The sequence below is a fragment of the Lithobates pipiens genome, unplaced genomic scaffold (assembly GCF_037356315.1).
Source record: "Lithobates pipiens isolate NorthernLeopardFrog02 unplaced genomic scaffold, aLitPip1_a1.2 Scaffold_16, whole genome shotgun sequence".
NCBI classification, from domain to species: Eukaryota; Metazoa; Chordata; class Amphibia; order Anura; family Ranidae; genus Lithobates; species Lithobates pipiens.
In genome coordinates, this window is record NW_027507748.1 from 403,312,024 (window position 1) to 403,327,637 (window position 15,614).

At 44.5% G+C, this 15,614-nt stretch overlaps 1 protein-coding gene across 1 annotated transcript in view; it reads right to left on the bottom strand.

Moving 5' to 3' along the window:
- Positions 1-15,614, bottom strand: part of UBE2G1 (ubiquitin conjugating enzyme E2 G1) — an 88,698-nt gene that overhangs the window by 41,002 nt on the left and 32,082 nt on the right. The window contains exon 2 of the mRNA XM_077482357.1: positions 6,691-6,793. Within this exon, the coding sequence (XP_077338483.1) occupies positions 6,691-6,793 (103 nt within the window). The remainder of the gene's footprint in view (positions 1-6,690; positions 6,794-15,614) is intronic.

Consider the following 15,614-nt stretch of genomic DNA (forward strand, 5'->3'; position numbering starts at 1 on the left):
TTTCAAATTCATCATTACCGACTGCCAGGATCTTTTTAGAAGGAGATCCATCTTCTTATCCATGGGTTCTTTTAACGTGCCCATATCTTCAAGGGCTAGGTCTGTCGATTTTGAGACCTGAGAGAAGGCCGAGTCTAACTTTGGGACTTTGTTCCAAACCAGATCCGGGTAATCGTCAAAAGGAAACCTCCTCCTGTGTGCTCTGGAGAAAAGGTTTCTTCTCAGGCTCTAACCACTCTCTTGATCATGGTCAGATACCAGGGAATGCACCGGGAAGGTGCGATATCGAATCCCCTAGCCCAGCATACATGCGATCATGCAGGGAGAGCTCTTTCTTCTCTCCTCAATAAAGTGGTATATATCACTTTAAGGAGGCCTCCTCCTTCTTCCAAGGATAATTTGTACTTGGAAGTTGCTTCTGAATCTCCCTCTTCTGAGTCTGACTCCTCTAAGGCCAGTGAAAATGAATCCTGCGAGGTGTCCTGAGACAGCCCTTCCCCAGTCAGCAAGTGAGAACACCCTTGAGGTTCCAAGGAAGATTGCTGGGCTCTAGGCTCTCCCGACTTTCCAGGCTCGTCCGATAGATTAGACCTGAACGCCTGAAAAGTAGCCTTAAAGAGGAAGGCCGGTTATACAAAAAAAAAAAAAAAAGTCAGCAGCTGCAAACACTGCAGCTGCTGACTTAATCAACACACTCACCTGTCCAGGGTGCCCGCGATGTCGGCCGCCCGAGGCCGACCCGTCCCTCGGCTCTCGGGTCCCGGTGCTGCCATTCCTTGTAAGGGAAACAGGCAGTGGAGTCTTACGGCTTCACTGCCCGTTTCCTACTGCGCATGCGCGAGTCCCACAGCTACTGCGCATGCGCGAGTCCCGCAGCGCTTTCTGAATGGGATGCGCTGTGTTCTGGAACACAGTTCCCAGAACACAGCACGACTCATTACCCAGAAGACGCCGCGACGAAGACAGAAGATCTCCGCGGAGGTGGAAGAGGAAGATTAGGAGAAAGTGCCTAGCAACAGGCATTTCTGGTAAGTAAAAAAAAAAAAAATTCTCATTTTTTTTTTTTTATATTTTTTTGTAATTAATATTTTTTTTGTTTTCAGGGTGGCCCTCCACTTTAAGCTCATCCTTAATGGTTGAAATTAAGTCACTGCACAAGGACAGAGATTCCTCCCTAACCAGAAGTGCGATACAAGACGCACAAAGCGTTTTGGTCCAGGTTTCACTACGTTTTTCCTTGTAGACAGGACATCTCCTCTTAACGGGTTGGGCAGCACTTTTTGCCTAAACAGAAAGACAAGGAAAAAAACAATCCACGCTATTTCTGCAAACAAAATGCAGCTATCACCCAGGTGCAACTAAGGAAACAAAAAAACAAACACACACACACCATTTCCCAGTGCCCTAGTAAGCCGACACCCCTTAAACTTCCACCACTGCAAACACTCAGCGGGGGGGGGGTGATCAAAGGGGGGGCAGGGGGTGACCTGACCGGAAGATTAATTTGCGTTACCCTCTGAATAAAGCTATGAACCAGAGTGTGAAGCAAGTGGTCGTTGGGGGGGGGAAACACACACACCACGGATAGGGCCGACACCTGGCTTTTGATAGAAATTAAGCTGGCCTTGAGTACTAATACCATCTGTAGAAACTGAAGGATCCTACCTATGACATATTTCCTGAGGTGGCAACCCCTGGATTCAAACCAGGAGACATATGCCTTTCAGACTCTATAATACGACTCTGGAGGCCGGCTTCCTAGCATTAACCAAAGTAGAAACTACTGAGCCCAACAGTCCACGGTCTTTCAGAATGTGGGTCTCAATAGTCAAACCATTAAATGTAGCGTTTGTAAGGTAGGATTGAATACTGGACCTTGCGAGAGATGGTCTGGCTGCAATGGTAGGGTTCACGGGTCCCCTACCGCCATCTTTATCTCTGCATACCAAGATCTCCTGGGCCTCAAAAATCCAATCCTTCCCTTCCTGCTTGATCCTGCGAAGAAGGCATGGAAGCAGCAGAACAGGAGGGAACACATAGATCAGTGAAAACTGATGCCATGGAAAAACCAAGGCATCTGTTCCGCATGCCAGCGGATCCTGTGTCCTTGACACAAAGTGATCGATCTTTTTGATGAACCTGAACGCAAAACAGATCCACGTCCAGAATTCCCCATCTTTGACATATTGACAGAAAAATGCTGGGGTGAAGAGACTATTCTCCCGGGGCCAACTGTTGGCGACTCAAGTAGTTTGCCTGCCCATTCTCTATTTCCGGAATTAAGACTGCCAATAGGAAAGGAATGTTGTCTTATGCCCAGGATAGAATATGGTTCACCTCTCTCCAAGCCGCATGACTTCTCGTGCCCCCTTGGTGATTAATATAGGCCACTGTTGTGGCATTGTCAGACTGGATCCTGACAGGACAATTCCATAATCTGAGCATCCAGGCGTGCTGCCTGAATCTATAGAATATTGATGGGCAAGGTTTTTTGTTTTGGACCATTTTCCTTGAATAGATGCTTCTTCCAGGACTGCTCCCCAGCCCAGAAGGCTGGCATCTGTTGTCACCACCTTCCAGGTAACTGGTAGGAAGGAGTTTCCTTTCTGAAGATTCTTGGATATTAACCAACTGAGGCTTTGACGCACTTTGGGGGATAAACACATTGGGAAGTCCAGAGCTTGGACCTTCTTGTTCCAAGTTGACAGAATTCTGTTTTGCAGCAGTCTCGAATGAAACTGCGCATAAGGAACGGCCTTGAATGAAGCTTCCGTCTTTCCCAACAATCTCATGCAAAGTTGAAAAGAAGGATGATTCTATGCTTTGACCACCTGAATCAGTTTGCCTTATGGGACCGATCTTTGCCTGGGTCAAGAACACCCTCTTCTGAGCTATATCTATGATCAGACTAAAGTACTGCAATCTCCTTGATGGTTTTAAGGAGGATTTCTCTAGGTTAAGAATCCAACCTAGGTATTCCAGGTAGCTGAATGTGGTGACCAAACTGGTTTAAGTGGGCTACCGACTGATCTATCATCTAAATAAGGTAGAATTGATCTACCCTGAGCCCTTAATCTGGCTAAAGGGGAGCCGGAACCTTTGTAAACACTTGAGGTGCAGTAGCTAGACCAAAAAGGCAGAGCTACAAACTCAAAATGAAGATTTTCCATCTTGAAGCGTAGACATTTCTGGTGGGTGGGGAAAATCAGTAGATAAGCATCATTGATGTCGATTGACGCTAGCAGTTCTCCACCTTGTAGAAGGGAGACCACTGAATCGGATTTGCACCATGCAAAAAGAGTGGATATTCAAAAAACTGTTTAGATCTTTGATATCTAAAATAGGTCTGACATCCCCATTTGGTTTTGGTACCGTAAAAAGGTTTGAATAAAACCATAACCTTCACTCTTCCATGGGGACCACCGATATCACTTTTTGGAGACGAGATGACCCAAAGCCAGAAAGACTTTATGGGTCTCTGGGAAAGCGAGGTGATGGGAACTCTAGTCTGTAACCTAGAGATATTGAGGAAGCCATCCATTTGTCTCGGCACTGTTCCTGCCAGACCCTGGAGAACGGCAGAAGTCATCCCCCCCACTCGAGCGAGTGGGGGCCCCTTCATAAAAGGAGGTTTTAGTGTTTAGTGGGTTTCCTCCCCAAGGCCTCTTTTGACCCTGGGGTCGACCCCAAGGTTTACCTCTTGAATTTGACAATGGAAGCAGTCATAACTGCCTGGAGGCATATGCTCCTGGCACTGGAGAAGCTTGTTTAAAAAGAAACGATTAAACTTCTTAACTGGTAAAAGGGAACCTTTTCCATTAGAAATTCTTTGGATGTATTTATCCAGGTCGTCTCCAAACAACCGTTCACCATGAGATGGAAAACTAGCCAAGAGCTTTTTGCATGGCATTTCAGCTGACCAGTTTTTAAACCATAGAACTCTATACAGATGTACCAACCTGAGCATAACTGAGGCCTGCAGAATAGAATAGTGTCTACTGTGAAAAATAACACCTGATATCCTGGCCAAATCTTTGGCCTGCTGATCAGGAATAATTTTGAGCACCTCTTTAAAACTGGTCTTTTAAGGACTGACATACCCCGCTCGCTGTCAGTGCAGGCTGAACCACTGAACCTGCCAGAGAAATAGTTTTTAAATAGGAATTCCAACTTATCCGTTGGATCCTTTAGCATTGTCTACCGGACACGTCAAGTTTTCGTTCAGAGGATATAGCAGCATCAATTGCTGGAATCCCCCATTTTTTTTATTAAAAACTCTTCCTCCATAGGAAAAAGTGTTGAAAACTTTTTTGGAGGAAAAAAATAGGAAACTTTATCTGGGTGCTCCCACTCAGAATACATAAGCTTTTTCAGTAATGAATGGATAGGAAAAGCATGAATAGGTTGGGGAGGCTTTAGCGAACTCAAACAAAAAGTGGGTTCATCGACTGGCTCCGCTACTGGCAGATAAACTGTGGAGCGGACCTATTCAGTGAGAGAATCTACCAACAACCTTTCTTGTGAACCCGATCCTGCCGTATTAGACTCTTCAGAGGAGCAGTCATCAGCCTCTTCCTGGTCCCCTGAGAGAAGAGAGTCATCTTTCGCCCCCTGTCCCTCAATTTGAGGGTCCTGGGTAATGGACAGGGACCTGTTACGCTTAGTCCCACTCTGGGATGCAATTAAGGCATCAATTCTTTGTTCCAAGCCTAAAATGGTTGCGGAAAAAACCTATAAAGTAATATATACAGGGGCTGCAGTGTTAAAAGCAGCTGCAACACCAGACATCCCTGATGGCTCACTCTGACCAGCCATATTACTCTTGAGAGGATGCCATCTTTTTTGAGATGGTCCTAGGCTTCCTAGTGGCTGTACAAGTCTTTCTAGAGCCCTTTTTTTTTTTTTTTTTTTTTTTTTTTTTTTTTTTTTAGGTGTTTTACCCCCCTTCCGACCATAGCCCGATGCACAGAGCAGAGGTACTACCAGAATGAACACATCCACTGCTTGAGCAATAGTCCAGCCCTGCCGCTGCCATTAATGCTCAGCTTGATGCAATAGTAAATTTGTCCAAAGGAATGCCTGTGTCACCAAACCGCTTTCATGCCCCTCTTGCATCCCTGCGTCATCTTGCAGCAGCCATAACTGTGCTTTAAAACATACATTCTCATGCTGGACATTGGAGGATGCCAAAGACGCGCTAAGCCCCACCCCCTCAGTCGCCTTCAGCCCCCCTCAGTTAAGGGAAAAAAAAAAAAAAAAAAAAAAAGCTTTCCCGCTCGAGCACGGCACTCTGATCCTACGGGATCACTCTAAAGCCTCATACACACGATCAGACTTTGTACAGAAATCCACAGGAAAGTTTGTACAAAGGGTGTCGGCCATGAACTTGTATTGCATACACACGGCAGGACTTTATCAGCCAACTTTCACCAAATCACGTGTTTTTTTTTTCCTCTTTACCACCACCTTTGGTCAACTTCTGTATTGTTGTCTGATCTTTTGCATTGATTCTGAGCATGCATGTTTGTACTTTGTACAAAAGTCCAATGGTTTTCTGTACACATGATCAGACTTTGCTCCATTGGACTTTTGTTGCCAGAAAGTTTGTCCATTCACACAGCCATGGACAAACTTTGAAAACCGAAAAAGTTTGTCCGATGGAGCATACACAGTTGGATGTTGCCTTAAAACAGCTAATTTGCATGTTTGTTGTCAAAAATTCTGATTGTGTGTATTGGCCTTAAGAGGGGGGGGCAAGACGAGAGCTTGGAAGCCGCTGAGTAGAGTGGCGTGCCGATTTTTTTTTTCTCCGGACACTCTTCCTTGTGAAGAGGGGGAGAATACAGCATAGGTGGGGGTGTCTGGTGAGAAGGAAAAATTCCCCCAGACTTACCGGAGGTCTGCTGCTGGCTGGAGAGAAAGGAAGCCTGCTGCTCCAGACACATGGTGATCTTTTGAGGAATCATGAGAAAGTTATGTGCTCCATACAGCCCCCCAGTGGTGACACAAAGGCATGACAACATTTACTAATTTAAAGGAGACATTCATAAGAAAATCCCCAAATTTCTTAGAAAACTCCACTTACCTTTACCGCCACAGGGCTTTCTGTGGTAAAAACAGACCAATCTTCACGGTGGGTTCCGTTAGCAGACCTTCAGGAGCCCACAATCCTGGACCTGTAATAGTACCTCTGCCAGTAAAACTTTATGGCTTTAAATACCAAAAGTACTGGATCCCAGCTCTCTAAAAAGAGAAGCATTTACAGGCAAAACCTAGTTTCTTCAGACACAAGGCTCAGGTACCATTCAATTCGGCCTAAAAGACACTTTGAATGGATAAGAAATTCTATCTCTTTATTTTCAGCGTGTGTATATAATAGAGCAGTCAAAGGGTAGAATTTTTATGAGATTTTATTGCCATTTTACTCCCCATTAGAGTGATATTCTATGTGGTTCTCAGGACAGTATTGAGCAGGAATCTCCCAAAGAGTGAAAACAATGAAATTCTAAAAGGGGTTCTAGCCTTTCCTCTTACCATCATTGACATGCATTACAATTTACAAATACTAATTTGTGCACAAAAGTCTTGTAGTAAGAAAACTTCAAAATCAAGTTTGATTTCCAGCTACTCTGGATGGAGACTTATTCTCTGAACATTGCTGGAAAGTATTTTTAAATAGGTTTTACTTACTATAAAGTATCTGGAGGGCCAATAATTAGCACTTCCCATCTGTAAAGGTCATTATCGTCTATTAAGCCTGCTGAGAATCCCTCCACTGGATTTTTATTTAGTTCTGCAAAAAGAACATACAAATATTGAGGTTATTAAATGAACATTATATTGATTTTTTTTTTCCCCTTAGGCGTTTTTCCCTTTCACACCTGGATAAAAGTAGCCCATAGATTGATCTGTTTTCTCCATTCAACTAGCAGGTTCCTCCTGGCTGAACTATTGTATTCTGAAAGCAGGGAGACTTCTTCACTGTCAGTATACACAGATTAGCACTGCCAGCTACAGCCTACAGTGCCGATTGAGTGGAGACAATCCAACAGTAGGATCGCAGACGGTAGCATGACTTCAGTGCAACCTCCCTTCCCATACAGGGACCAAAAAGGATCCAGTCCCTTCTGAACCGGACAAATTTTAAACCAGCCGGCTTTAAAAGTCGGCTTAAGTAACGCACACACACAACCAACTTAAATTAAATCTTAGATATTAGCTCTGGATAGCTATCTGTGGGTCAAGTTGCTCACTGATATGGTGACAGTTTTTTTTCCCCCAGATTTAATGGGGATGATTTACCAAAAGTAAATACACTTTGCAAATGAAGCAGCACTCTGCATGGGAATTTTTTCACTAGAGCCGAGTGAACGTGGTAAAGTTTCACTTTGCAAAGTTTACCCAGTCATGTGCAAGGAAAACAAACACACTTTAGCTTGCACATGATTGGATGATAGAAGTCAGCAGAGCTTCACCTCCTTTACCAAGCTGGGGGTAAATTCCCTTGCAAACGTCAACTTTATTCACAAAGCAAACAGCCGATTTGGCTTTAGTAAAAATCAACCCCAATATCATTAACATTCCTCATTTGTAAAAATCCATAGTAAAAAGGGCCCAACTCCATTATGGCAATTGGGCTGAAGTGAGAAATCTGGACAGTCGCAAACAAATAGGATCTTTAAAAACATATTTGCAAAACATCTACAAAAGAGGTGTTCACATATATTATACAAACACACACACACACACACACACACGTGTATTTTCAATATCTCCTACACTAATAAAAAATAAATGTATTAATATAATATATATCCCTCCCACAAAATGGCAAGGAGTAAATTAAAAGAAAAATTTGCACAGCCGTTTGTCCTCTAAAATTGCAAGTATATTTGTTCTGTAAGGGGTAAAAAAAAAAAAAAAAAAAAAAAAAAAAAAAAAACACACTATCTTTATTAGGCCTCTCTTAAAAAGATGTATATATACTTGCCTATTTTCAGGCCGTTGCTGGCCACAGTGCTAAATGAACGGGAACAATCCAACAGAAGGATTATAGTAGATTGGGCTGCTGCAGGCATCATCCCAATATTTTTTTTTGGCCAGCAAAGCACTCCCCCCACCCCATGTAAAAGTAACCCTAGCGGCTAAATAGCCGTTACTGGATGATGATAGATATATATATATATATATATATATATATATATATATATATATATATATATATATATATATATATATATATATATATATAATCTCTCATTGCAGTGCTCGACAAAACCCGGTCGCCAGGTCGCATTGGCGACTAGAATCAGCGACCTTGCGCCTGGGGCAGCATAGCTGGGGGTAACAACAGTAAAGTTAGCCTATTTTTTTTTTTTTTATATTGTGAAAGATAATGTTACGCCGAGTAAATCGATACCCAACATGTCACGCTTCAAAATTGCGCCCGCTCATGGAATGGTGACAAACTTTTACCCTTTAAAATCTCCATAGGCGACGTTTAAAAAATTCTATAGGTTGCACGTTTTGAGTTACAGAGGAGGTCTGGGGCTAGAATTATTGCTCTTACTCTACCGATCGCAGCGATACCTCACATGTGTGGTTTGAACACCGCTTTCATATATGCGTTCGCTTCTGCACGCAAGCTTGGCGAGACGGCGCATTTAAAACATATTTTTTTCTTATTTTAACTTTTATTTTAATTTTTTTCACTGTTCTTTTAAAAAAAAAAAAAAAAAAAAAAAAAATGTGTGTCACTTATTCCTATTACAAGGAATGTAAAAATCCCTTGTAATAGAAAAAAGCATGACAGGTCCTCTTTTATATATGAGATCTGGGGTCAGAGAGACCTCACATCTCATATTTACACTAAAATGCAATTTAAAAATGTCCCTCTAAGAGCTATGGGCAATGACTTGGAGACAAGTGGGGGGCTGGGGGCTATCTTCCCCTCACTCGTCTCCATGTCAGGCCAGGGACAGGTCCAGATCGCCGTCACGGACCTGGCTCCTAACTTTTTTAGCTGGCTCCTAGATTCCAAGCAAATTTGTCAACCCCTGTCTCATTGGATCATACCGATCTTGGTATGATCCAAAGCTTTTTTTCCCCCGGAGAGATCTGGGGTCAAGACCCCCAGATGTCTCAGTAAAGAGGACCCGTCACTGCCTATTGCTATTACAATGGATGTTTACATTCCCTGTGATCATAAAAGCGATTAAAAAAAAAAAAAAAAAGTGTAAAAATACATTTAAGTGCCCAAATCCCCCTCTGCTTGTGTGCAAAGGCGAACACGTGTTGGTCCTTTATCGGCTCATAAACAGATCACACTACACGTGAGGTATCACCATGAACGTCAGATCGAGAGCAATGATTTTAGCACCAGGCGTCCTGTATAAATCTAAAGTGGTAACTGTAAAGGCTTTGGAAAGCTCCATTAACATGTGTGCTACTTGTCATGCAACTTTGGACATCAAAGTTGCACGAAAAGTAATTTTCCATGTTTTCCTATGATAACCATTCATATATGCATGACTTAAAGTTGCAGTAACCTCAAAGTAGTTCATGCACCTTGCGGGCCAAAGACTTGAAATTTTAACCCTCAGAAGTTGCATGAATGTCATACTTGAGTGTTATACAATGCAACTTGTGTGTAACAGTTGTCCATTATCACTGGTCAAAGCCAAAGTCATATCCAAGTTGCACTCCAAAGTTGGAGCAACTTTGGAGTCTTACAAGTGAATGAAGCCATAGCATTGCCTCTGCTTTTAAATAAAATATGAGAAAAAAATAATAATTTATATATATTTATATTAAATAATTTTTGTACTCCCCATAAAATCCTTTTCTCTGAAGTTCATTGAGGGACACAGCTCCTTTAATTCTTGACCTTAGGGTCATCACACCACCTTCAGGGGAGGACTAGGCAGAACATGTAAAAACAGAAAGACTGCACAGCACCACCCAGGGGGTGGTCCCTCTGGCTATAACACCTCACCCTGCTTCCTGCAGCTCAGGTCATCAAAAAGGAGTAGAAACGTATATAGGAGGGGTGGGTGCTGTATCCGTCAGTCAATGAACTTCAGTGAGTACAAAAATCCCATTTTCTCTTTCATTCATTGACACAGCTCCTTTAATTCTTGACCTTAGGGACGTCCCCAAGCAATGTCAAAAAATGAGGGGTGGAAACCGCAAAATACTTCACCCACAACAAAAAGGAACACCTCAGAGTCATCGCCATCTTAAACGGCCGCCATCAAAACCAGCGGCCAACTTATGCATCAAAAGATGTGTTTACAGCAAACTTGTAACAAAGTGCAAACTGCAACCTTACACAGCCGCCTGCAAAACCTTGCGGCCAAAGCAAGCATCCGAAGATGCGATTACTCAACTTCGTAAAATTTTGCGAACGTGTGAACGGACGACCAAGTTGCAGCCTTACACACCTGGGAGACAGACGCTTGATGTCGGAAAGCCCAGGAGGATCCAATTGCCCTGGTGGAATGAGCCGTGACAGGAAAAGGGGGCATAGACCTGAACCACAATCTGTCTGATCCACGACAAAATGGTAGACGAGACCGCTAGACCTTTTTTCGGACCAGCCACAGAGACGGAGAGAGTCTGACTTCTGTAAGGGAGCCGCAGAAGGCAGATACACCCGTAGAGCCCGGATCATGTCCAGGGAATGTAAAGCAACCTCTTTTGGGTGTGTCGGCTTTGGACACAAGGATGGTAACACAATGTCCTCATGCAGATGGAATGCCGAAACCACCTTTGGAAGAAAAAAGGCTGCGGATGTAGCACCACCTTATCCTTGTGGATGACCATGTAGGGAGACTTGCATGACAAGGCCACCAACTCTGAAACCTTTCTGGCAGATGTCATAGCCACTAGAAAGACTACTTTGAGAAAGTTAACAAGGTAATCTCCCTAATGTTCTCAAATGGCAGTTTCTGAAGCGCCAATAGCACCAGATTCAGATCCCACAGAGGTAGCACTGGTCGAACCGGAGGGACTACATGTCGAACCCCTTGCAAAAAAGTACTCACCAATGAGTGAGTCGCCAAGGCTGATATCTGTCCCTTGATGGTGCTTAAGGCAAGTTTCTGATCCACTCCTTGCTGCAAAAACAGGATCCTGGAAACTGCCCGGACGCCACCCCATCTCCTTACACATGGAGATGTAAGCCTTCCATGTATCGAGTCTGACAGACCTCTGTCCCTTAGCACCTGGTTTTCAACAGCCAAGCTGTTAAAACCAGCAACGGTAAAGCAGGATGAAGTATCGGATCTTGCGCTAGAAGGTCCTCACAGCGGTAGCCACCAAGGAACATCCACCAGTCATACTAAGTCGGCGTACCAAGGACGCAGAGGCCAATCTGGGGCAATTAGAATTACTGGAATCCACTCGGCCTCCACTCTGCGCAGCAGACTTGGTAGAAGTTTGACTGGGGGCATAAATAAGCCAATAATGCCCCCTTGGAGCCCCCAACGCGTCTGACGTGTGCGCCTAGGGGTCTCTTGTCCTGGACACAAACCTCTGCACCTTCTGGATTGAGCCGAGAGGTCCACATCTGGTGCGCCCCACCTTAGACAAAGGAGCATGAATACCTCCGGATGCAACAAGCATTTCCATGGGTCCAGCATCTGACTAACTGGCTCCTCCGAATTTGACAATCCAGGGATAATGGAAATTTGTTACATTTTGACAATGTTCTTCTGCAAGACTAGAGTGTGAAATTGAGCACACAGTACCTCCTCGAAAGTGGCTACCATGAGGCCCAGAACTCGCATGCAGAAGCGCAGTAACGACCACCTGCGGTTCACCAACTTCACCGCCGCTTGATGAGTCTGCAGCTTGTCTGAACGGAGAAAAACTCTAGTTTCGAGTCCAACAGCAAGCCCAGGTACTCCAGATGTTGAATCAGCACTAACACCGACTTCTTTAGGTTCAGCACCCAACCAAACTCCCAGAGAGTCTGCATGGTGATCGCTACATCCTCCCTTAATTCTGAGGTGGAAGCTGCTCTCAGGAGGTCATCTAGGTAACCCACAATTGCGATCCCACGTTGTCTTAACAGTGCCAGAATTGGAGCTAACACTTTATTTACTTTATAAGCTAACACTTATTGGGCAGCACAGTGGTGTAGTGGTTAGCACACTCACCTAGCAGTAAAAAAGGGTCACTGGTTCGAATCCCAACCACTACACTACCTGCCTGGAGTCTGCATGTTCTCCCTGTGCCTGCGTGGGTTTGCTCCGGGTACACCGGTTTCCTCCCACACTCCAAAGACATGCAGGTAGGTTAATTGGCTTCTGTCCAAAATTGGGGGACCATGGATTTTGGGCTCCTTGAGGGTAGGGACTGATGTGAGTGTGCGATGTACAGGTATAGGGACAATTGTAGACACTCACTCAGGTTAAACTGGATGGACTGGTGTCTATTCAACCTTACTATGTAACTTTGGTAAAGACTCGGGGTGCTGACACCAGGCCAAAAGGGAGAGTCACAAACTGGTAGTGTTGTTTCTTCACAGAAACCTCTGATGCCTGGGGGCATATGGGTACATGCAAGTACGCATCCTGGATATCCAGGGACACCAAGAAGTCCCCCCTGATGGAGTGAAGCGACCACAGAGCAAACCGATTCCATCCTGAACCTTTGCACTTTCACAAAGCTGTTGAGGATCTTAAAGTCCAGGATTGGTAATACCCCTTCCTTTTTGGGGACTACAGACAGATTAGAGTAGACTCCCTTTCCAGTGTCGGTACAGGTACCATCACTCTGCGCAGTAGCAGATCCTGTACTGCCCAAAACAGGGCTTCCCGACGACCCAGAAGTAGAGGTCAGTTGGAATAAAAAAAATAAAAAAATAATAATCTGTTTGGTGGACACGAAAAACTCTTGCATCCTGATGAAACCAGTTTGCAGACCCATTGGTCAGACAGGAGAGAGGTCCACCCGAGAGTTGGGCAGGGGTAAACCTTCATGCGGTAACATTTTTTGCTCAGACTTGTTTGGCTTGCGAAACCAGGGACGCTTTTGTCCTTCAGCAGGTGCCTTGTCGGACTGGGAATGCTTACCTGCCAACCCGGGCAGGCAAAGAGGTTTGAGCGTTAAAAAAAAAAAAAAAAAAAAAAAAAGGGGACGGCCTTTGCCTACAGCGGGGCTCTTTACTCTTCCTAGACTGGGGGAGCAACGTGCTCTTCCCACCAGTAACGTTTTTAATAAAGTCACCCAGCTCCAAAAAGCCTCTCACCTTGGAAGGGAAAATCCACCAGTGCTTTTTTTTTTTTTTTTTTTTTTTTGATGCCTGGTCCACAGACCAGCATTTCAGCCAAATCTGGCACTGTAGCAACACTGCTTATACTGATGCTCTAGAAAGCAAGGGGACCGTATTCAATGCCGCATCACAGACCTACTTAAGGCCATGCACCAACTGGTCTGCCAGCTCTACGCAGACCGGGGGAGACTGTTGCTTCTCTAATTCACAGTGCAATAACTTTGCCCATTCAGTAAGCATCTTCGACATCAAGGCCGTGGCTAGCACAAGTTAACGCTGACCCCACTACCATAAACATGGACCGAGCCACTGCCTGGGCCCTCCTGTCCTCCAGGGAGAGCCTTACCCTTCCTGTCAGGATTGCTGGACGCATTCCAACACAGACCCATCACCCAAGCAGTACGGGGTGGCTGCTGGCCAAGGCACACTGACATGGACAGCAGTAGCCCGGTCATATGTGTGCCCGGGAGCATATAGCTCACCGGCCGCCCCTGGAGCAGAAGGGGTATGTCGTGGCCGACCCAGTGTGTAGCTAGGGTCTGCTCACGCTCAATGGCCAGGCTGGGGAGACTACAAGGATCTATATTATAGAGCCTGTCACTCAGCCGGCTGTTGATGGTAGATCACAGGATCAAAAACTGCCTAGTCCTCTCCTGAAGGTGGCGTGATAACCCCAAAGTCAAGAATTAAAAGGAGCTGTGTCCTTCAATGAACAAAAGAGAAATACTGTTTACATGTAAGTGTCAGAAAAAGGCCTGGTCCTCAAGTGGTTAAACATGAGTTTAGTGTCACTTTAATACTGATCAACAGTTCAATGTCCTTTATTTTCAGAGGACAATCCATGTGCAACAACTTGGAAATCCATGAAAACATTAAACCAATCACTAATTAAAAGGGCACTGCTGCCACCTTGTGTAGGGCAGGTTCTGTCAGGAGTCCATATCTCAACACATGCTGCACATTTTCATTTAGACCCGAGAAGCCACAGTAAACTGATCTCTACACAATCAGTAATTGGATCTAAAATGCAATTATACACATCCTGCAAGGAAGGAGCAAGGAGCGACAGGTGCATCAAACTCTACGCTACATACTCCTTGATTTGAATTAAGACACATTTCCAAGGCAGGTTTCTATTTATATCACAAGTACAATAACTAGCAGTATTTGATAGCAAAGTATGCAGTATCTAATTTTAGTATGTCATGCACATCTAGTGACACGAGTATACGATGACATGTAAACGAACATATTTAAAAGCACTACACATGAACTGCTTTAGAAGGACCTTTACTGAAAAAGCATGCAGACACAGCTGAAGTGGGAAACCTGGCACTTCATATTTGTGGCTGTAAGAGCACAGTATGCATCAGCAACAAGGTGTCTACTATGCCGAATACAAAGACCTAAAGAGCTTGCCGAGCCACCGGGTTCAATAGTTATGTTCCCCCCCCCCCGCCCCCCGAATGTTTTGGCCTTACAATTAATGGTTTGAACGATGCGTGCTGAAGCAGCTCTGTTGAAGCCTTTAGAAAAAACCTCAGCTTGCGTATACAGATGGTAAAAACAGGGAGGTTGTAAGCCTCTGAAATGAAAAATTAACAAAGCATATCCCTCTATACTGTACACTAGCCTCAATCCATAGTACCGAGTCAAGTTTATAGCTGCTCTCATCTCCCAATGCCATCTGCATAAAAGGTACTTTTGATCATTTAACCCGACACCAGGAATTACTGGGGCAAAGTCTTGAGCCCCACCTTTTCACTCCAGGTGGTGATTGACAGCCTCAACTGTACAGGTTTTCATATAAGACTATGTTGGAGGGCAGAAGGGGGGTGTGCGCCTGCTCTAGGTTGTGCAGTGTGCAACATCCCCTGCCTCATGAAGCTCACAAATGCTTTGTAGATTGTGTACTTTGATCGGCTCTAGAGAACAGGGCTACAGGAAAACATGTAAGCGTGCTGACTGATCAGCAGATTTTCAACAAGCTGCAAGTGGTGCTAAAACCTTGTTTACAGCAAGTCATTCTTAAAAAAGGTAATGAGAGGATAGGGGGAAAAATGTAATCCAACACACACCACATCCACATACATGGGTGTGGTTATTCATATTTCAACAGTCAGTCGCCTGCACGCTCAAAGAAGTACACAATGTTTTTGTTTTTTAGGGTAATCAGGCTATTTTGGCCCCACAGACTTCAATGGTAATGCCTATATAAAATGTGGGACGCACATTTCTGCATCTAAAGAAAATTTCTATTGAACTGCTCTCCTTGCCCAGCTCAAAAAACACACGTCTGAAAGTTACGTGTGCAAAACCGCTTGCACAAAGCTTT